The sequence below is a fragment of the Alligator mississippiensis genome, chromosome 1 (genome assembly GCF_030867095.1).
Source record: "Alligator mississippiensis isolate rAllMis1 chromosome 1, rAllMis1, whole genome shotgun sequence".
Taxonomy (NCBI): domain Eukaryota; kingdom Metazoa; phylum Chordata; order Crocodylia; family Alligatoridae; genus Alligator; species Alligator mississippiensis.
Genome location: NC_081824.1, coordinates 229989509 through 230012990, shown reverse-complemented (window position 1 = coordinate 230012990; position 23482 = coordinate 229989509). Strand labels below are relative to the sequence as shown.

The 23482-nt window shown below is 45.6% G+C and overlaps 1 protein-coding gene across 5 annotated transcripts in view; it reads left to right on the top strand.

Moving 5' to 3' along the window:
• SLC24A3 (solute carrier family 24 member 3) overlaps window positions 1–23482 on the top strand; it is a 452298-nt gene that overhangs the window by 370324 nt on the left and 58492 nt on the right. For 4 of the 5 annotated variants that reach the window (XR_002091321.2, XM_019491034.2, XM_019491042.2 and 1 more), the window contains exons 7-10: window positions 6593–6667; window positions 13266–13291; window positions 16627–16680; window positions 19197–19342. Coding sequence is in view for 4 of the 5 variants with exons in the window: in XM_019491034.2 (XP_019346579.2) it covers window positions 6593–6667; window positions 13266–13291; window positions 16627–16680; window positions 19197–19342 (301 nt within the window). In the remaining variant the exon portion in view is untranslated. The remainder of the gene's footprint in view (window positions 1–6592; window positions 6668–13265; window positions 13292–16626; window positions 16681–19196; window positions 19343–23482) is intronic. The other variant, XM_019491036.2, reaches the window with a different exon arrangement.

Sequence of the window (23482 nt, the reverse complement as noted above, 5' to 3'; positions counted from 1 at the left end):
ATACCCCAGCCAGATATCTAGCCAACCTCCTCTTGAAGACCGCCAAGGTAGGGGAGAGCACCACCTCCCTTGGGAGCCCATTCCAGAGCCTGGCAGCTGTAACCGTAAAGTAATGCCTCCTGATATCAAGACTGAACCTACTCTCAATCAATTTGTGGACGTTATTCCTTGATATCCTAGGTGGTGCCCGGGGGGTGTTCAGAGAATTTAATGAGTTCAGAGGGATTCATTTGGCCACAAAATAGCATGCCTGCCTGATCTAAGTTAGTGCACCTCAGGAGCTGCACTAACTTAGATCAAGAAAGGGTTAACCTAGTTTTGGAAAGGTTTAACCCAATCTCATGAATGCCTGCACACATTCAAAGCACAGCTCCAGGGTTGGGAAAATCCAGCTGCTTGCCCCAGCCCCAGGGTGATGCTGTTCCCATCTCCCAGACTGACTGAGCTAACCAGTCAACACCCCTCTGTGGATCCCTCGCAGACCTGCCAGCCCCTACCCCAACCCTCAGTTACATCAGGCTCCCTGCGCAGCTCCAGGCAGCAGCTCCTGACTGTACACACCACTCCTGGTCTACATTTAAGCACCTTACAGTAAACCATGTGAACATAGTCTGGGTGAGGCAACTGGCTGTATATATCCTAAGGCACACAGGACACAGTGCAGCATTAAAGGAAACTGGAGCAGAACGGAACATAATTTTATAAATGCTTATAAAACTGAAAGCATAAAATCAGATGAGGAGGGTCCAATATACAAGATGAAGGCTCTTACCCATGCAGCAGAATATGGGTTTAGGAATTTCACTTTAGGAATTTACGCTTGAAAAATCCCATCATAATATACATTCCCAACACTCAAGCAGTAACAGGTCTTCAGCTGGTCCAAATCCAACCTGACTCGGGGATTTTATGGTTCTAAGTCTCATCTAAGCTTTTTACACTGCTCTGACAGTGTGAAGGGGCCTTGTGAATGGGCATGTATTACAGTTGTGCCCAAAAGGCCACAGTATAGGGAGGTCTTAAAAGAAATAAGAAATGGACATAAGTCTTCTTGAAATATTTGTCTTGCTAGCATCCTGGAAAACATCAATACTGAAAGGGTTACCAGTAGAAAATCCTGGGAAACTGTTTTATTGTGCAACAGGAACCTTTATATCAATACCGTAGAATGAAAATGAAGCTGCCTTTGGTTTAATTGAATTCATGCATGAACATGACTGGAGGATACAGAGGGAAAACACGTGTACAAAGGTACAGCCACAGTCTCTGCTGGTGTAATTTGACCAATTTCCATTCATGTCAGAGGAGCTGCTCTGATTTACACCCATCAAGAATCAGGCCCAGAATATCTGTAGAGCATTCTAGAAATGGAAAATAGGGTAGAGATTTGAGAAAACAGTGCAGCTATGGGGGCATCTCAGGGCTGCAGAAAAACCTGGGGCAGCATTCAGCTGATGATGAATGAAGATGGTATGGCCCCACAGCTGCTTTTATTCTGCCTTTCTGATGCGCTTAATGAAGCCAAGTACTTGATTTTCACTGGCCTTTCACTTCCAAGATCTCAGTTCCTATTTCACTTGGCCCTCAGTGCCCAAAATTTCTTCCGACTTCAGTGCCTTTGAGAGGCATTGAGTTAAATGAACTGTGCAGCAATCCTGTTTTACCCTGTATTGAATATGCATTGCCTGTCTTCATTCTTGGGGCTTGTCTTCACTATACATTTAGCTTGAAGTGTGACTCAAGAGTTACCTCTAGCCCCACTCCCATTCACCTTCAGAAAACTCCAGCTTGGATTAGGGACCAACTTGAGCTATCCGGCCACTTGAAAGGCATGGGTTGATATTTGCATGCTGTCACAACTTGAGCTAGAAATGCAGTGTGGACCTGCTATGCTGTGCTTCTGCAGCAGACACCATGCTGCCTCGGGGCAGTTGTACAGCACAATGGCTCTCACTCAAGCTAGGCTGACAGGAGAGGAATCCATCAGGGACAGACAACTTGTGCTAAAACTCAAAGAAGACAAGATCTGAACCTGCTCAAATGAGGACTAATCAAGGCCCTTTCTTTCCAACTTGGTCATCTGTGGCTAGGATCCCCACCCTGTACTTCTGAACTGAAACAACAGTGGCCAGTTTTTAAGAGGCATGGAGCATGTTCCACCCTGTTCAACAGCAGCATTGTTTGTGTGCTCTTCTAAACAGATGTATTATGGGTCTGTGTCCTGGAAAATAACTGCCTTCTTCCACAGCAACATACAGTTAAAACATGAAGAACCAAACGCTGAAGCTAGCTATGGCTGAAGGGAGAATTTAAGTAGGAAGAATGCATCCTTTAAAGCTGGGAAATGACTAAAGCCCAAGGGCTTGTGCAGACTGCCTTAGTACCTTCATTAATGTCCACATGTGATCATAGCCTCTGTTTTATATCTTAAATACAACATAAATTAGGAGACATCATTGGTCTCAATAAAAAATGTTGTCATTTAGATTGATAATAGGAGATGTCTGGAGACAAGAAGCACGTTTATTTTTGGAGAACCTAGTGGTGTGGTGATTGTGGGGAGGGAATCAACGGGAGCTGGGTGTCTCATTATTATTTGTGCCATTGAAAAACTCCCCCATAATACTTTGGTCCTAATTTCTGTTCACATTACACACTCCAAGGTCTCTTTATGCTGCCTTAATGCAAAGCAGTCTAATGTAAATTAGAGCTGTGTGCTCTCTCTAGTAAATCATTCCCTTGCCTGCGAGCTTGCAAGAGTATCAGTGTCCAAAGGGTTAATCATTGCACATGTGAGGAAAACATTCTAAGTCAATTTTCTGGGAAAAAGGGGATTTTTACAGATAACAAAAAGTGAAAATGAAGTTTCTGTTTGTTTGATTGAATTCATGAACAAACTTGACTTGGAAATGTGGCTGGAAACCCTATTTGCAAAGGTAATGTCTGAAATGCATTCTAGAAATGGAAAATGAAGATTTAAGGATGCAGTTCTGCTTTGTGGACTGTGGGATAAATAGATCATGGACCAGCTCAGTGGTTCTCAATCTTTTTAGACTCAATTCTGTCCCCCGTAACTTTTGTGAATTGAGTGGCACCCCATTTTAAAAGCTAATTTATATATTACAGTGCTTACCCCCTGAGGCTAGACAGGGGAGCAACTAGGCAGGGAGCCTGCCTTTATCTGCTCTTCTCCTTTGCACCTGGAGCCTCTGCCTGTCCTTACCTGCTTGTCTCTTCATACGTGCTGTGTCACCCTTCAAAGGATCTCAGAGCACCCAAGTTTGCCTGAGCACCCTGGTTGAGATTCACTGGTCTAGCTGACTGAAGATGTTATAGCCATTTGGCTGTTTGTAATTCACCCCATCCACTCTGTTAAGAAGGTTGAGGACTGACATAGAAGAGAATCCAGAGACTAGGATCATGGCTTCCTCTAATGTATTTTGTGTCATAATGGTTTGCATGTACCTATATCCTGTACTGGGAGCAGTAGCAGAGAGGCAAAGTCATCTTGCTACAGGTCCAAAAGCATGAATTGTGGATTTGTACAAAAAGCCAGCCCCTGTTCACCCAGCTGTACATGGGTACCTGGTCATTCAGGCTGGGGAGTCAAAGCAAGCTGGACCTGATGTTGCCACACTGCTCCCTCATATGCTGTTGTCTGCAGAAACTGGCATGCCCTAGCCAGACATATGATCTTCTTTTTGATGTCCTGTACACAGAGTTGTGAACTCTCATCCTATCCATTGTGTATAAGGCCAGAAAGGACCATGAGGTCATCTAGCCCAGTGATTCTCAAACAGGGTGCCCCAGCCCTGACTAGCCCTGACAGTGAGAGAAGGTAAATAAGATAAACATAGGCTCTGGTGAGGAAATACATATAGGCGCTTTCCTTCCAGCCACTCCTGCTACCCCCACTCACTGCAGGCAGGCTACTCCCTTGTAGTCGCTCCTCCTCTCTCCCAGCCCTTTTTCAGGAAGGTAAGCAGTATAATAAATACATTCCTTTTTAAAATGGGATGCTGCTCAGTTTATTAAAGTTATGGAAGTGTGCCTCAAGGCTAAAAAGTTTGAGAATCACTGATCTAACCTGACCTCCTGGATATCACTCTCCGTTAAGTGTTACCCAGTTACCCAGTACTGTGTCTAGTCATGTGTGTTTGACTAAAGCATCCCTTCCAGAATAGAATCCAGTCTGGATCTGAAGACATCAAGAGAAAGAGCATCAACCCCTGCCCTGGGTACCAGTGGTTCATCTCTATCACTGTTTTGTGCCTCAATTTCCTTAGGTACCTTCTAATTTAGCTCTACACCCAGACACTGTGCAGACCTTGCTGGATTTAAATCAGAGACTGACTTAATTGCTAACATCCTTGCAAACTTAAGACCCAATCCTGCAGCCTTCTGTGCCAGTAACTCTCCATTCCCCTGCAGAGCCCCGCTGAAATCAATAGGACTATGCACAGTCCAGAGGTGCTAGAAAATTTACATTGTTTCTGTAGAGGAGGGGCAACCAAACTTCCAAACCCTTCTGGCTACAAGCCAAAATCTTGTCATAGCTGAGAACCATGGGACACAAAATGTTGGAGATGCACATGTCCCTGAGCCAGTGATCTCTTCTGTTTCTTCAAGAGTAACATTTAAACTGCTTGGGAGTTGCATGTGACTCACAAGCCATAGTTTGTCTACCACTGTTCTATAATGCATCCTTAACCGAGCACATTCTTCATGTAAGCTACATTTACAGGTATTCAAATGCTGAGGCCCCAAAGAGTGGAGAGCTTGCAGTGCTGACACTGTGCAGCCAGAGAGGACCCCTGTACACACAACTCAGTGAGCTGTGCAGGCTCCCTTAGTCAGCCTGATGACAGATGGTAGTAGTGCATAGGGCAGCCCTGAGTTGGCTGACCCAGACTGCCAGTGATCAGCCTGTGTTCCCCAGAAGCACAGTGTGGGGATAGTGAAGGCTGTGTTCTCTGTTCCCTGCTGGAGCTGCAGAGTCCAGCAAACCACACTGTCTTCCTGGGGGTGGAGGAGGAAAGAGAAAGGGGAAATGCTAGAGGACTATGTTCTCTTCAGAGAGAAGCCACAGAATGTACAGACATTCACTCTCCCAGGAGACAGTCTCCTGGGAATGATTTAACCCTGTTGTTCCCAATTATTTTTCTCTTGGAGCGATCATTTTTACTCTGGGAGAAAAAGCCTGAACATTTGTACATTTGTGGTTTCTCCTGGGAGAACTGTGACTTTCCCAAGAGAAAATGAATGTCTGTACAAGGCCATAGGTGTCTTTCCTGAGTTCTTTTCCTGGTTTGCACAAAGTAAGAAGACATATCCCTACCAGATTCTACACCGGTAGCTAAGGGTACTGGAAGTCAGCCTTGTGCTACTAAAGAATCACTGAATGTGCACTTCAACTCCTCCTTCATGGCCCCTCTCTTCATGTAGAGAGCAGGATTGCCAGTATTGCCTTCAACATGCTCATATCTCATTGAGACAGTGATTATAATCCAGGCTAGGTTTCAGCCCATCAGCCGCAGGGGTCAGAAAGAAACATTTTCCCTCTATGACCAAATATTGTCTGTGCTGTCTGTCACCATTCTCTGAGTCCTCAGAACTTGACCACAGATGAACATGGGACAGGGTGGGTCAGCACACTGAGGTGAAATGGAGAATGCCTGGCTGGTGAGTTTTATATGCCCCAGGCTGAACAGATCACCAAATTTGGATTTAGGAAGGAATTATTTGCTAAGTCACATTGGCAGGGACCTCCAGACTTTTTCACCTTTCTTTGCAGCATGGATTGCATCTCTCCTTCTGGAAACCTAGGCATGTCTCAATTAACCAGTGCTTCACCATTGCCAGAGCTCTGGTACCACCTCAGTCTCTCCTGTTCTCTGCCTGTACCAGTTTAGGAGTGAATCTGTTGCATCTAACAAAAATCTTTTGGGCTTAATATAAGAGTATTAAGAACCCATGTTACATATGTCAGACTAGATGTAGTGGTCCCTTCTGTGCTTAAATGCTATAAAATTTAACTATTTGACACAGGAATTCAAGATGAAACCATAGTGGATATGCACAATGGAGCCGAGTTATGGTCACATCCCTTTAGCATTTCCTGCATTTTCAGAGCATAATCATGCAACTTGAACAGTATTTTCTGTGAAGTTTATTACTTTTATGAAAGAAAAAGAAGTTAAACATAAAAAGAATAGAGATTTGGGCCCAAATTCTGTCTATAGTTACAGCTATACAAACTACCGTTAACACATAGGATGATTGAACTGGTAGGATTTAACAGAGGCAGAATTTGACCCTGGACTAGCAATCCAAGTGGTCTTCATTTCCATGACTGTGTCACCATTCAGGCACAAGATTCAGTCAACCCCTCTAGCCCCTGTGCTCATCTCTTGACAGCAGTCTCAGTAGTGTATTGCATTTCCCAGCTCTGATCTCTTGTATCATGTACTAACATGTGTGGGGCCAGCTTGCGCTATGAAATGACAGTCTATCTTTTGGCACCTACTGCTAATGTGACAGCTTGTGCTGATAAGAGCCTGGCTCACTTCCTCTTTTTGCATATCTTTCTCAGGTCGTTGCACTGTCATCATGGAGTCTCCTGAGAGATGCAAGCTACTATACACTGTCTGTTATTGCACTCATTGTGGTAAGTTTTTAAGGTTATTATATCTATGCTTCTGTTTGGAAAACCTGTATCGGTAGCAGGATTGTCATCAAGGGCAAGTTAAAGCATAGACACTGTAATCTTGGGAGTAAGATCCTGACTCCAGGAGTCTTGTGCTGACATCCAAAGATCAGTATTATTCACAAAAAGAATGATTTGTAGCCATCTTAGTGGTAGACGAAAGCTCAACCCAAGTGTAATGGATGTAACACTGCTGGCCTGAATCTGCAGAGCCTGGACTGCCCCATACTTTGCATGGGGATACTAATTCTGAAACCCAGTGCTCTGACCTCTCATCAGGCTCTGGAGTAGCTTCCTGTCCTGCTCTCTGGGTAGGTGAGAGGGTAGCTGAATCCTCTACCATGCCCCAGTGGCCCTGCTACCAGGAAGTCCCTGTGGAAAATGTGGCATAATTTGCCCCTATAAGAAGGAAATCAGTCAATGGCTACAAAATGTTCCTTTGTGTCAGGCATGTTCACACATATGCATGTGGTATATGACTAGCCACGAACCCTGCAATCAAAGGTGCAGGATGCTTTCAATAACACTTTGTTTCTTGTTTTCCAAAATATTTAGCAGCTATGAAAATCCCCTTACTACAATGCTGGAGCCTAGATTTAGGCAACAAAGCTGTGATTTTCAATCCTTTTCCCTCAAAAGTGCCCATCAAGTCCAAAGGGAAAGGCAGTATTACACAGACCGCAAACAGTGAAAAAAAGTTAGCTTAAGAATTTGAGTGTAAAACCCTACATCAGTTAAACGTTATATTTCTAGCCATAATTGCAACAAAGTCAAGAAATGAAAAAAATTGAGTTTCCGACAACCGGATTACATGTTGTGTTGTTGTCTGTCACCCCCAATTTCCATCTTGATCATGTAGCCTAAAGTTATCAAATCCCTACCAAACATGGGGAGTAAGAAAGAGAGCTCTCCTTAGATTTTATTTAATACATTTGTACTGCTAAAGTCAGGACTGCAGTGGGGAAGTTAATTTTTCCATTGCGTAAATGTGTCTGATTTGGACTAAATAGCATTACAGTTTTGTCACTACGGGCATCTGTACACATGCTCCAGGGTGTGTGTGGGGGTATGTTTTAATTAGAGCGGCTCTTGGAAGCTGCTCTAATTAAAATGACCACAGCGTCTCATGTATTCAGAGTCCCGCTTTCAAAATGACGGTAGGGTGTTTTAACTAAAGTTTGTTGGACAAGCTTTAATTTAAGTGCCCTGCTGCCATTTTGAAAGGCGGGGACTCTGAATACATGAGACGCTGCAGCAGGCTGGAGCATTCTGATGAGGACGCTCTAGCTAGCTCGAGTCTGCTCCATTGTGTTCTGATCAAAATACATTGGAGCACATGTAAAAGTGCCCTATATTTATTTCTCTTCACCTTTATTGTCTGGGCCTGCATGCTGCCACATACACATATGCTAGATACACAGATCAATCTCTCTATTTCTCTCTCTCTGTCAAACTTCTGGCAGATCATTTGTCTCAGCTTGTTTGTGATTTGTGTTCTCAACTCTACCAGGTCAGCCTTGTGCAACTTTTGAAAAATACCTCATCTTCAATCTAATTCATACATCAACACTGGGACAAGAATAAAGGCAGCGTAATTGTTAGTAATGATCTGTGAAACAAACAAAGGCTGCTGCTTTGCTCTGACAGCCTGAGCATAACCACACACAGGAATGTGGTTTTTGAACAGTCAGCCAGGCCAATCCTGCAAATTGTAATAAATTACCTCCCAAGGGCAGAAAGGCACATATGCAACATAACAGCTGCTTTATTTATTTATTTATTTCCATTTTTTTTAATCCAGAGGAAGCATGAATATAAAGAGGTATTTTGCTTCTTGGCTGATGAGGTTTTGTGGTGGGTTTGACTTACAGTATAGTTGCAAATCAGCTGTAGAGACTGTGGAGGTTTTGCACCTGTCAGTAACCTTTCCACTTCCAGTGCAGGGCAATTTTTTTTTAAATTTTGGGTGGATTCATCCTTACACTGGGGGCTGCGTCTTAGGGGTCCTCACAGAGGCCTGACACAATCATTCCTTCTGATGTTGTATTTAGTGGATCCTTTAAAGTAACAAGAAAATCAGGTGGGTCTTTAAACAAAGACCTCCAGCACCTGCAGACAAGAGACCAGATTCTGTTCTACCTGTAAATAATGTAAGAGGAGTTAGGCATGTAAGTGGACTTACACATCTAAATGCAATTTTATTCCACCCTGCTCTAGTCCCTGAAAAATAGGTAATGCAGAAGCCAGGTCAGTCCACCTCCACTTTGTTGCTTTTTCTGACTTAATGGCCAGCCGATGGGGGTGAATTTTCAGGGGCTTGAACAGGTGGTATAGGATCACACATAGGTGATTAAATCCATTGAGGTACCCAGTAGGTGGAACAGAATCTGATTTCTGGTTTCTTCTTTCTTCTTTTATGAATTACTTCCATGAAGGGTGGCTCTACCTGGCTACTGAATTGCCAGAGTCCTTGGGAATCAAACGCCAAAGTACTACAATATTGTCATGCTCTTCTGCCCCAGATTAGGGCCTCTCTTGGCCAAATTTATGCCAGGTCCTTTCTCAGCAGATCCTTGCCATCGGTGATGTAGGTCAGGCCCACTGGTCAGCTGTAATTTAGGGTGGAGTCAGTTATAAACCCATGGAAGCTAGTGCTGATCACAGCATACATCAAGGCTTAAGGTGTTAAGGTATTACTAGAGTTCTTGTTTCACTGTGACAATATTAAATAGTTAATTGTGGTTTGGGTTAAGTATAGATTAAGTCTGTCTTGTGTTTCCTCTAGCAACTACTCTATACAGCTCATAGTAAACATTTACTGAATGTAGATGAAAGGAGATGGAGTGAATGGGGAAAAGGAAAAAACAATTAGAATGTTTAAAGGCTCAGCTCCTCAGCTGACGTATGACAATTGATCTAGTAGTGCTTACTCCACTTCACACCATCTGTAAGACACACTTCACACCCCACTGAACTAAACCATTAAGGGCCCCTTCAAATTTTCTTATTCCCTGCAGCTGTAGAAATGCCTTTGCTTGGTATTTTCTGGGATGATATTTAATGTCCTTATTAGGAAGAAGAGAGTCAGACTGAGGTGGTGGCACTTATGTTTTGCTGCTAAATTCATCCCTTTATTCTTCCAATGTAAGATAGAGACCTTCATCCAGAGACGAGCACCAGAGACCACAGAGTACATACATACCATGATTTGAACGCTGGCCCTCAAAGCATGCCAGCCTTCTTGGACTGACATCCTCACAGCTGAGCAGCTACTGCCCTAGAACTGTACAGAAGGGGCACGAAATGGGAAAGTCTGGTCTAAACACATTGGAAGAAAGTGGGGGTCACTCCATGGAGGCTGAGTGACAGCTGTGTGCTAGGTGACTGAGCTTTTCATTTCCTTGCTTTTGAGGTTTAGCATCAGGTTCTGATAGGTAAAAAAACCTTCAGAAACACACCACGTTTAATATATGAATTTTAAGTTGTGTCAGTCAGTTGCAGAGAAGCTTGCAAACTTTCCACTTTGTGCTTAGAATAAACCCAGAATGACAAACCCCCTCTGTCTTCAATCAGGAAAGAATTTCTCTCTGTCTCTCTCTCTAATGATGTTTTATTTTGAAGCCATGCTCCCTACTTGAAATACTAGTAATAGTTCAGCACACTTGGACAGCATCTTTCTCATGAGAGGCTCAAACCACACACAAATGGGTTAAGCCCTGGGAGACTTGTGCAGAGTGTAATATGATGCTGCACGGTCCTGGTTCCTGCCACACACTACTTTTTCCCTGCCCCATGCAGGGTGAGCTGAGGACACGCAATAATTATACTGCCTTTTTTTCTCTAATTGAGAGAACACTTTTTCTTTTGCCTTCAAAAAACAATAAATGGTGCTGAAATGAATAACTATTTCACATTTACCATGAAAGTAAATCACTTACTAGAAATGTAGGAGAAGAAAAAAGTGCTACAGTTCTCAAACTGCAAGCACAAAATGGTTTCACATATAAATGTGATCACTCTCAGGGTACCCCTGGACAGATACTCCTCAAGTAATTTCTTCTTTGACAAAACGGGCCTCTTGATCATTAGACTTAAATACTGAATTGTCTTGGACAGGAATAAATGCATCCTATGGGATTATTATTATATTTGACATGTGAATGTACAGAAACAAGAAGTGTCCAAACACACCAGAGCCCTCAGTTCAACCAAACGCTTAAGAATTGCTTGAATCATCCCTGCTCAGCAAAGCACTTGTGTACGTGCTTTGCATTAAGTCCTGTGGACTTTTACAGGGCTTAAGTACAAGCTTCACTCTTTGCACGTGCTTAAACGCATGGTTGGATAGGGAGGACTTGCTTATTCAAAGGCCTTAATACCAAGGCAATACCAAAAATGGGAGGGTGTTCCATACAAACAGTAGCTCATGTCATTCTTCTAACAGATTGTAATAAGCTCATGGAAGTGACATGCCACCATCATTTTGCCTAAACATATGTGTACTCATTGGGAAATAAATATGTTGACATTGATGGTACTGTAAGGTTAGGAATTTAACATTGAACCACTTAAAAGTCCAAAGTTGGTGAAAACCAACCTAACTTTATTATAAACTTCTATTTACCAGCAGAGATTACCGGCCTTACAACTTCCTTGCAATTTAAATAAAATTACAAAGACTCATTTTATATCACAGGTTGACAAAACAGGTGTTAGTTTCTAAACCTGCTCCAGAGTTATTCTTTATGCTACCTTCTGATACAACAAGAATATTTCTTAAATTCAAAGGGACACTTTCAAAGACATTAGGCCAAAAAGAGAACCCTCTACTTACTGTTATTCATAAAGATGTATATGTGCTTGGAGTCAAACCAGTTTGTTGTTCCCTGAAACTATTACTGCCAGGTGAAACCATGTGACTGTGAGCCATATCTTGTGAAATACATGATAGCACACTCACATCTTCTGGAAACTATTAGGACCAGTTTATATTACACAAAATGGGGGTTGCTGTTTACAAAATGTACAGGTAAAGGACTGTTCCCTTATGATTTTCAAAGGTCATTTCCATCCTTTTGGTTGCTCTCTAGCCATTGACACATCACATTGTAGAACTGAGAGCAAAGAAAAGTTTTTAGGGTGAGTGAGCAGAAGGGGAGTCTGTTAATAAAAGTTGAAACCAAGTACTAGGTAGGGTCATTTTTCAGGCTGTCAAGTCAGGGGGGTGCCTGTGGTATGAGACTCTGGGTCCAGGACCCAGAGAAACACATTTCTGGCATTGTAATAATGATGTTGGCCCACAGCTCTTTTGCAAAGTTACCCCTGGCCACAGGTTATGACGAGGATGTTACTCACTGAGGGCCGGAAACTTGACAGGGTCACATTGTAACAGCGCGGAGTTGTGGTTTGACACTGAACTGAACAAGGGGGAAAAAAATCACAAAGTGTCTCCCAGCTGTCGCGTGACATAAAAGATGTCACGCCATATATGTGTTCAGCGAAACAAGGAGGATGAATTTCACCACACCACAAAAAACACAGGCACTTCATCAGGAGAATACCAAGCAAGGATCTCAGAGACACACAGTCATCTTTTTAAGTGCCACTGAGTCTTCCCTGTCACAACAACCTATCGCAGCCCGTCACAATGTCACTGTGTTGCTTTAGCTGAAAGCTATTTTGAGATGAGACCTATGCTTGGAGGTGACAGGAACAGGCCAACAGGGAAGCCAGTCAGGTTACAAATATTGACCATTTAAAGCCAGAGGAAAAGAGAAAGTGCTGTGAAAGACTGGCACCTCAGCCTGTTACTAACAAAATACACTGCAGCGCTGTTTCAGCCTCATCAGCCACTTAAGGCAGGCAGGAGGCTGGAAATACCCTGAGCTGTGGAATTTGAGGGCCATCTAGTGGTGACTGGGAGGCACTCACCTTTCAACATGCAGCTTCAGAGAGCAAAACCAAGCATAAATTAACAAAATTCATCCGAAACCACTTTTATCACATGAACAGGCGCTTAGGGCACTTGAAGCACATGGAGCAGGATGCAGTCCATATCCCAGGAAGCTTACAGGTGTTAAACAGTTTGGTTTCTAACACACATAACTTGAATGAAGTCCATTTGGAAGATTGAATGCCCAGCACAGGTGAAAATCAGGCCTGGGCCAAGTCATTAACTGGCATCAATCCATTAACATCATTGCACCAGCTGAGGACGTCACCAAACACCATTTCCCCCAGGGTCACACCTGCTTTACCTCTGACAAATCACCCCCGTCCCTGGTACACTGTTAGTAACATCACCTCGGATCTTAGAGGACATGGGCAAGACTATCTATTTGCCTTTTGTTGGTGGAAGACACTGAGATGGCAAAAGAGTGCAGGATTACCCACCAATTCAGTGGGTAAACTGGGTTTAGAATCCACACCTCCTGCCAGTGTCACTTGCTCTCGATACCCAGCCTCTCCTTTCCTTACATTCAGGTAATGGGCTGTTTTCAGCTCTGATGTATGTTGTTGTGGGTTATGAATAATATGTCTTTTTTAATTTCTTCCACAGTTTATATATGATGAAAAAGTTTCCTGGTAAGTATCTCCAGCTGTCTAATTTCTTTCCTGTCACTTTTTGATTATCCTGCAAGAGCTGAAAAATCAGGGTTAATGAGAGAGGGAAAAACTAAAGTTCTGCAAAGCAATTCAGGCACCAATTTCCTGCTCTGCGGGAGACCCAATTAGCAGGTGGACTTGTATAACTCATTTTCTGAGCAAGAGGAGAATGCCCAGGAGAGCTTCAGTTGAAGCGTCCCCTAATGTGAGATGGCAGCAATGTCAGGCCATGCCCTCTCAACACCCACATACACTCCCAAAGACAGCAGCGGGGTCTGCACACCTGTGGACTGACAGTACAGTATGGCCTTAAGTCAGAGGTCCATTACCAGGGTGATGTCAATAGGACCAGGAAGGGATGGGGAAAACCAAGGAGAAATGCAGTGAACCTGCATTGTTAAAATTATTTTTCAGGATGTCCTGAGTTTGTTCAGATGTTTGACTTTTTAAAAAACAAATGATCTTTGGATTAAGTTGATTTTTTTGGAAGGGGGAGAGGTGTTTGGTATTTTTTATTTTTGAAAATTAATTAACTGATTAACTGCCTCTTTGCAACTATGGGCTAGCAAAGAATCTCCAATATAATATTAAAGGGACACCTTCTAGTTAAAATTCATTGTCGCAGGGCACCTTAGTGCCTGCTCCTAAGAGAGGAGAAACTGCCAGGGAGAGAGAGCCCTGGCCTGACATAACGAGCCCAGCTGAGGCTGGCTTAGGTAATGAGCGCAGCTGCGGGTTGCCGGAGCAACCAAGCGGAGCCAGCTGCCTGTAGGGGGCAGGGCCTGGCCCTTATAAAGCTCAGGGCTGAAGCCAGGCTGGCAGTTCTCTGCCAGCAGCCAGAGAGGCAGGAGCTCCCTCAGCCAAGATATGGGGAGAAGCCCGATGGGCAAGTACAGCTCGTGATAGCCCTGGAGGATGGGCACTATGGTTTAGCCAGGGAGCTTTAGGTTTGTGTTATAGCCAGGAGGCTCTAGTTTACGTTTGGCTCTGTATATTACACCCGGAGGCTTGGGCGAGGCTGTAGGGGTTGGAGGAGGCCTCAATTACTCGCACGCCAGTGCATGAGCAACTGGCGGCGAGGAGCGCGGCCAGTGGGTCGCGGGCGCAACCCGTAGGTTGCAGACGGGGACCCCAGATTGCGTGTGGGGGAACATAGACCCCGAAGGCGCAGCTCGCACGCCACTGCGTGAGCAGCTGGCGGCGAGGAGCGTGGCCAGTGGGTCGCGGGCACAACCCGTAGGTTGCGGACGGGGACCTAGACCCCGGATTGCGTGTGGGGGAACATAGCCCCCGGCCCCAGGAAAGGGGCGGTATTACTGAGGAGCCCAGTGTGGGTGCGGTGAGCCCCAGAGAGGGGGGAACGCCATTGTATGTTATTGAGTGGCCCAGTCTGGGCGCGGCGAGCCCCCAGAGAGGGGGAACGCCCTTGTACGTTATTGAGTGGCCCAGTGTGGGCGCGGCGAGCCCCCAGAGAGGGGGAACGCCCTTGTACGTTATTGAGTGGCCCAGTGTGGGCGCGGCGAGCCCCCAGAGAGGGGGAACGCCCTTGTACGTTATTGAGTAGCCCAGTGTGGGCGCACGGGCATAGTGAGCCCGGCCGCAGGCTAGTGCGGCAATCCCCCTCAGACCAAGGCAGGGCGCTGCGGTTGCCCCTGAGAAGACGGGGAGTAGCAGCGCAGGGAGCCAGAGTCAGGGAGGGTATCCGTGCGGTTGGCCCATAGGACCGGAGGCCCGCTGGAGAGTCCCAGAGTGGAACCACACCGGCAGGGGAGGCCCAGAGTGGGCCAGGCGAGAGTCCCAGCAAGAGGCTGGGCATGAGAGAGGAGGCCCGGGAAGCGGGCGTATAGACCGAACAACGTCCATTACATCTGCGAGGCTTGGGGCGTGGTATTAGGGGCTGGTAGGAGCCACGCATAGCCCATAAGGCTAGGGCGCTTGGGTAACGCCCATTGTATGGGGAGACCCACGAGGGGTCCAGGAGCTGACAGGCCCGAGGAAACACAAGGCAGCCTCCCTATTACATATTCGATCAAGACGTGGCGGGCGAGAATGGAGGGTGCCCTCGGGCCGGAGTAGCGCGGTGAGAGGGCCTCAAGGAGATCACGGCCCTCTGCGAGGACCCCACCGTGACATTCATATTTAAAATATATGCCTTTATTTATGCTACAAATGATGCCATAGATCAGAAAAACTGAAATCATTTTAAAAATGTAATTTACTGTCAACTGTTGGCCTGATTTTTTTTTCTGCCCAATTCAGACTGGACAGTAACATTAAGCAATTGAATTAGTTGTTCAGAGTCAGCTACTTACCAGTTTCAATGAAATGTTCCCTGTCATGTTTGAATTACAAATATTGCAGGGAGTTATTTTCTTTTTAAATGTTTATCATTGAGACACTTTAAATTTCACGAAAACATATCTATAGCTGTTAGATTTTTCAAAGGCTTGGGCTTTCCTAATTAAAATTAAATTTGAGGCCAAATTACACTCATCTGCACCCTTTTAATAAAACATGTCAATGGGGAAGCAGAATGCTGGAGTGTCCAAAACAAAAGAAAAAGAATAGTCAGCACAAAGTCGTGGCAACCATAAACTCACAGTGCTGCTAAAAAGGAAAGGAGCAGTGTGTCCTACTGTTTAAGCACTGTGGTGCTGGTCACAGGTTTGTCTACCAGGGCTAAAGATTTGTCAGTGAGCTGCAAAAAATGTAACTGTCTGGTCAGAGAAAAAGAAGAGAAAGACACAGTTCATCTCTGTGTAAGAAGTGCCAAAAGCCAGGGACTGTGTTGTTTTACTCCATGTCTTTTATTTTGCTGTAGAAGCAATCAAAACACATTAATAATATTTAACTAGCAGTTTTAATAGTCAGTCCTGACATGAAGCAGCCTTGTGGAAAGAGAGAGGAGCTGGAGGGACTTGGTGTTGCCTGTTGTTCAGCACCATTTTCTCAGCAGTGACACCCTTCAACCAGCTACAGGCCTGACTGTATGCCTTGTGTCATCACTTAAGACCCATGCAAAGGGAGAGTAAAATGATTTCCCCACACACATTCACATTCTCTCTTCCAGAGAATCTGAAATTGTTGTCAATGCGCAACTGCCTTCTTATTACATATTAAGCCGAGAAAGAACAAAATGGGCCTCCAGAAACCAATGTTTTATGTTCCACCTTCTTCACCCCCTCATTCCACTCATTAAGATGCACAGTGGGTCAAATAGTTCCTTGTGGGTTTATGGCATGACAGAAGAATGGGATGACAGGCTGTTCCTTCTACTCTGCTATAACTCATTCCTTGTGTGCCTTTTTTCCCAGGTGGGAGTCCTTAGTCCTAGTACTGATGTACTTCGTCTACATCATCATCATGAAGTAAGTCAGTGGATGCCCTCCGTCTGTACAGCCTGAGGTTTCAGAATTTGTCCAGAGTAGCAGTGGGAAGCAGAGCAGGGTTTCTGTGGTGCAGGGGTGTCAATGCTGGACTGATCTGTCAGCTGGACCGGGACTGACCTCCTGTTCAGCACCTGTGATGCCAAGTCTAGCCCACACACTGTATACAGCACATGTCAGCCCTGGTGCTCGCTGTGCATGTGGCATGTAGGGCTGGCATGGGGCACACAAGCCAGACCTGGCACTACAGGCCACAAAGGGAGTTGGTCCAGGGCACCGCCAGCAACCTGTACTCCAGACCCCCTGTGCTGTGTCCAGAACTGGGTCCAGCCTGAGTGCCACAGGTATCACATGCCCCATGCCAGCCCTACATACCATGTGCACAACAAGCCTCAAGGCCAGCAGTTGCTGCACATGGTGCATGGGACTGGACTGGCCATGCATCCTGCATACAGCACTAGGGGCCGGCATGTGGCATATGCACCTTCTGGACAGACCCTGCACACTGGCTTTGGCAGCACACAGGGCCAGTCTAGTGGGACATTGCATTCATCGTTTACCCAGGACCATCCCCATGTGCCGGATCCAGCCCATGCATCACATTCACACACAGGGTCAGTCCAGCAACCCAAAGGTCATATCATACTGCTCAACAGGCCGCATCTGGCCCATGGACCACATATTTGACATCTCTTCTGTACTGCAACTATGCTTCTATACAGCAGAGCCCTCCTTGCTTCTGTATCTGACCAGCTCAGATAGGACCTTCCAGGACTTATCCTTGCAACATCCCAGCAAGACTGGGAAGGGCTGTTTTCCACATTTCTCTTTCTTTCTATTTTTTAACTTTACTTATTAATGAATTCAACTCATCAAATAACAGGTTTAACATTTAAAGATATACACAATCCCCTAAAATACATATCAGGACAGATATTTATCTTCCATCAGCAGTGATCTCTTAATCCAAGTCTGTTTTCTCCATTTCACTGGTAAGGCATACCAAGCCCCCTCCCTGTCATATCCAGAAAGAGAGGCACCTGAAGTAGGACTTAAACAGAATGTAGGCACCTGAGTCCAAAACTGCAATCCCAGAAACCACAGTTCAGCTGCCACATTATCCTGGAGGCACCTAAAATCCATAGGTGCCTTTACTTAGTGAGCTGAAGGTCCCCCAAGGGTGAAGGGCATAAGCTCCTTACTCTTGACAGGGCTGACCAGCTCTGCACCTATCTCCCATCTAAGTCCAGCCAGGATGTAGAAAGGAGGTGTTCCTATGTGGGCCTCTAAAGGGCTCAATCCACTTAGCATTCTCAGAGCACACAGCATGGACACAAGTGGGCTTCCCACAAAACATAATGGTGGCCACCAGTTTCTTTTAGAATTCAGTCAGAAGAGAAATGATGGTGTCCCCATGTCATCCATCTCTTAAAGCCCTCACTCAGGAAGTGGGAGACCTTGGTGCTAGGCCAACCTTGGCCTGAGGAAATTCAAATCTATATTCCTAACAGAGACTAGAACCCAGATCTCCCAGATGAATACCACCCCAAGTCTATAGGCTTGTCTCAGTCTCTCCCCTTCCAGGTGTTCTTCTCTACAGGAAAGAATTCAAGATTCACGGGGCAGAGAAAGAACAAGGCAGTGCCCAACCCTACAGCCTGATGGCTATAGTAGGGGGAGATGGGATTACTCTCCCTCCTTCTGCGTATGTTACATGCAATAGTCATTGGATTAAATGAGAGTGGCCAAACTGTGGCACGGTTGCCACAAATGGCACAAACAGTCTCTGTGTGGGGCACATGGCAGATCAGGGCAGGGACAGTCAGCACAGCAGCAGATAGGAGAGAAAGCAAACAGCAAATCGTGCAAGGAGCATTGGGAAAGAAGCAGAGAGTAGAGCAGCAGTTCAGACAGGGAGAACAGGGCTGGGAGCAGAAAGCAGAGTGGCAGATTAGGGAGAGGAAGGGGATTGGAGTGGTATTTGGAGAGGGTCAAAGACTAATTTGAGCAGCCCCCAGGATAAAACATCCTTAGAGCAGTGATTAGTAAAAAGCCACCCATGCTTAGAACTGGATAGATCAGAGGTGTCAAAGATATGGCTCATTGAGCTGTTTCACCCAGCCTTCAGGGCTCCTAGAGGAGCAGGATGAGCAGGGGCAAGTCCAGATACAGGCCAGGAGCCCAGGTGACTTTAACACCCTTGGAACAAATTACTGAAAACTGAAAGACAAAATTATTTTTCATGAAAGAGTTTAAAGACACTGAGTGACATTGTTTTATCATCCTGGATCATATAAATATATAATATTTAGCAGCCTTTTGAAGACATGGAGATTGTTTTTCATGCTGTTTAGTTAGAGTTTTGTGGTTCCATCAGAAGCTTCCTCTCTAAAATGCACAGTTGATCCCACATGGTCTACACCAAGAAAAAGAAAGTTTGTCTAGCAAATTACATGAAGGGCCCAGAAATACAGCTGAAGTTTGTTTTGTGTACATAGGTTCAATTCCTGCATACATCACTGTTTTGAAAGGAAGACAAAAAATGCCACGAATATGGTGAATGGACTAGCAAACAATACAGAAATGGATGATAACAGCAATTGTGATGCTACAGTGGTATTACTAAAGAAAGGTAACTGTTCCAGTAAGTCACACTACTTGCTTGTATTATTCCGAATAACTCTTACATCAGGTAGCAAACTGAGATGTGAGCATCTCCTGTGTCATTAGGAATTGAGATGAAGAGGAGTAAAGTTCTGTACATGGAGAACAAGTAGTTTGTTTGGAACCCAGACCACCAGATGGCAGTATAGCTGCAGTGGGTGCAGGTCTGTTTTCAGCTGTGTGTGTTCTCCCCTAGGGAGAATGCTTCCCTGACCCTACATTTCTTGTGTAGGATACTGTTTGCTGGCACAGTGTGTGCAGTGACACACTCCCAGGAGAGAGTGCACACACCTACAAAAAAATGTTGTTCCAGATTCCTGATGGAGCCACTCAGGGATCAGCAGAGAAAGAGAGTGTGTACAAATGCATGGCAACAGGAAAAGCTGACTTTGACAAGCTCAGGAGGCTTGTCAGTGAGGTCCTAAGGAACCATGACCCCAGGGGGAAGGGAGTTCAGGAAGAGTGGTTGCTCCTCAAGGGAGCAATCCTCAATGCGTAAGCTAATTCTATTCCATCTCGGAGGAAAGGCAGCAAGAGGGCACAGCAGCCCCCCTGGCTCTCCAGGGATCTAGCAGACCTGAGGCTAAAAAGAAAAGCCCACAAAGGATGGAGGATGGGAGTTACCTCCAAGGAGGAATATTCTGCACTGGTCCGGTCCTGCAGGGAACAAACTAGGAAAGCCAAGGCTGCAACTGAACTCCAACTAGCTTCGAGTATCAAAGACAATAAAAAGTCCTTTTTCAGATATGTGGGGAGCTGGAGGAAAAGCAAAGGCAACATTGGACCCCTTCTAAACCAGATGGGACAACTGACACCCAGGAAAAAGCCAACCTATTAAATGGGTACTTTGCATCGGTCTTTCATCAGTCCCATGGGACGCCCATGCCCACTACAGGACAGGGAGGTCTGGGTGAGGGAGATCCCCTGCCCTCTATCAATGCTGACCTCATGAAGGAACACCTTGAGAAGCTGGATACCTTCAAGTCAGCTGGCCCTGACAATCTACACCCCAGGGTACTCAGGGAGCTGGCGAGCATCATAGCCCAGCCCCTGGCACAGATCTTCAAGAACTCCTGGTGCTCTGGTGAAGTGCCCAAAGACTGGAAGAAGGCCAATGTGGTGCCTATCTTCAAGAAAGGAAGGAAAGTGGATCCGGCAAATTATAGGCCCATCAGCCTGACTTCTATCCCAGGGAAGGTCTTAGAAAAGTTTATTAAAGAGGCCATCCTTAATGGACTGGCTGACACCAACCTCCTAAGGGATAGCCAGCACAGGTTTGTTGCGGGTAGGTCTTGCCTGACCAATCTTATTTCTTTTTATGACCAGGTGACCTATCACCTGGACAAGGGAGAGGAGATTGATGTTATATATCTTGACTTCAAAAAAGCGTTCGATCTGGTTTCCCATGATCACCTCTTAGCAAAACTAGCCAATTGTAGCCTTGGGTCCACCACGATCCGCTGGCTGGGAAATTGGCTCCATGGTCAGACCCAGAGGGTGGTAATAGATGGAAGTCAATTCTCATGGTGCCCTGTGACCAGTGGGGTCTCCCAAGGCTCTGTCCTTGGACCCATATTGTTCAACATCTTCATTAATGATGTGGACATTGGAGTCGGAAGCAGACTGGCCAAGTTCGCCGATGACACGAAACTTTGGGGCAAAGCATCCACACGTGAAGACAGGAGGGCGATCCAGGCTGACTTGGACAGGCTTAGCAAATGGGCAGACAAGAACCTGATGGTGTTTAACACTGAAAAATGCAAGGTTCTCCACCTTGGGAGGAAAAGCCTGCAGCATCTTTATAGGCTTGGCAGTGCTACGCTGTCTAGCGCTACGGAAGAAACAGACTTGGGGGTCATCACTGACCACAGGATGAACATGGGCCTTCAATGTGATGCTGAGGCTAGTAAAGTGAGCAAAATGACAGCTTGCAACCATAGATGCTTCGCAAGCAACTCCCGGGACATCATTCTCCCCTTGTACTCGGCCTTGGTGAGGCCACAGCTGGAGTACTGCATCCAGTTTTGGGCTCCACAATTCAAAAAGGATGTGGAGAAGCTTGAGAGAGTCCAGAGGAGAGCCACACGCATGATCAGAGGTCAGGAAAACAGATCTTACAACGACTGGCTGAGAGCTATGGGACTCTTTAGCCTGGAAAAGCGCAGGCTCAGGGGTGATCTGATGGCCACCTATAAGTTTATCAGGGGTGAACACCAGTATCCGGGGGAACGTCTGTTCACCAGAGCACCCCAAGGGCTGATGAGGTCAAACGGTTATAAACTACTGCAAGACCGTTTCAGGCTGGACATAAGGAAGAATTTCTTTACTGTCCAAGCCCCCAAAGTCTGGAATAGCCTGCCATCGGAGGTGGTTCAAGCACCTACATTGAACACCTTCAAGAAAAAATTTAATGCTTATTTTGCTGGGATCCGGGGGCAGGCAGCTATTTCCTGCCCCTGCTGCCTGGCTGGTCAGAAGAACATTTGTTCCCAGTCAGGTGTCTACATGTGCACTACTGAGTAGTAAGTAATCTTGGGGAAATTTGCTACTTGCATTTGCAGGTAGCAAATTTACTCACAATTAGAGCCAATTACTGAGCAGTGTCTGCACATGTAGACATGGACACTTACTGTGCAGTAATTAGTTCTACTGCACAGTAAAGCATCTCGTGTAGACTCACCCAGTATGTTCATTAATAATTCAGTCAATCAAGAAGTCTTCCTACTAGGGCATCCCTTGTACGGGAACTCTGGCTTCAGTTCAGGACCCATCAACATGGAAGATATTTCCAAGTTTATAGAATCATAGATTCCTATGAAGCCAGACTATACTAGTATAACTCCCACATGTGGACACTCTTATTCCAGATGAAGAGAGCCATATGTTTAGTTTATTTTAATTTAGGGATGATCAAGATATGGCCCCAACCACCAAATTCCCAGACCTCTTTGGAGCCTCAAAGGCCAGATGTTATAGCTCTGCACTGCAGATCTTGCCCACAGACCAGCTCAGCATGCCAGATCTGGCCCATGAACCAACCCCACATACCATATCTAGCCCACAAACCAGTCCTGCAGGACTGGATGAGTTAGGCACCACTGTTTTAATCCACTTCCATAATGACATAAACAACACTGGACAAAGGGCCACGCTTAAGCCAGAGTAAGAGTGTCTATATGGGCAATAAAAATTGGATTATTGAAGTGTTTTCAATTCCCAACCTAACTTATGCCCCCATAACTTAAGCACATAGGTATATATCCTTAGTGGATAATGGTCTCATTTAAACCTGTGTCCAGTTTACTTAAGCTAAATCAAAAAAGTGAGTAATTTAATGCAGTCAGTTTAAATTTACACCTTAGGTTAAATCATTGCAGTTTTCTCATCTAAGCAAGGCCTATATTTTGTCTGAAACAGTCTTGCTTCCTGAGCCTTAATGAACCATTCAGGAAAAAAAAAATACACCCACAAACCAACAGAATGGGAAGACATGAAGGGTGCCTATATTTGTGTATCAAGGTTGCTCCAGTGCACTGTAATTACAGCACATTGGAGCAGACTTGATTAATCAAGTCTGCTGGAGTGTAGTAATTACTGCATTCCAACAGACTCCAGTGTCACGTGCATCAGTGTCCCTGCACTGAAAAATGGCTGTGGAGGCCATGGGCAACTGGTGCCACCTTAGTCGGGGGGGCATGTGCCCCCCCTGCAACCAGTCCCATTGACTGGGGGGAGGGTCCCCTCACGGCTGATCCTGCCGAACAGCAGGACTCCCGCAGCCTATCCCAGCTTCTGGGAGCGGCTGCAGTGATCAGCTGGTGCTTGCAGGGAGGGCACCAGCACTCCCGCTTACTCCCCCCCACCCATCACCTAAGTTGCAAGTGTGGATGGTCGGGGGGTGCACCCACTCTCTCAGGGGGTGCACATGCACCCCCCACATGTCACCACTGGTGGGGGTGCTTTAACTAAAGCTTGTTGGATGAACTTCAGTTAAAGCGCCTCCACCATTTTTCAGCACAGGGATGCTGATACATGTGATGCTCTGGGCACTTTAATTGAAGTGGCTCTCAGAGCTGCACTAATTAAAGTGTCAGTTCCCCCCGCCTCTTAAAGCATGTGT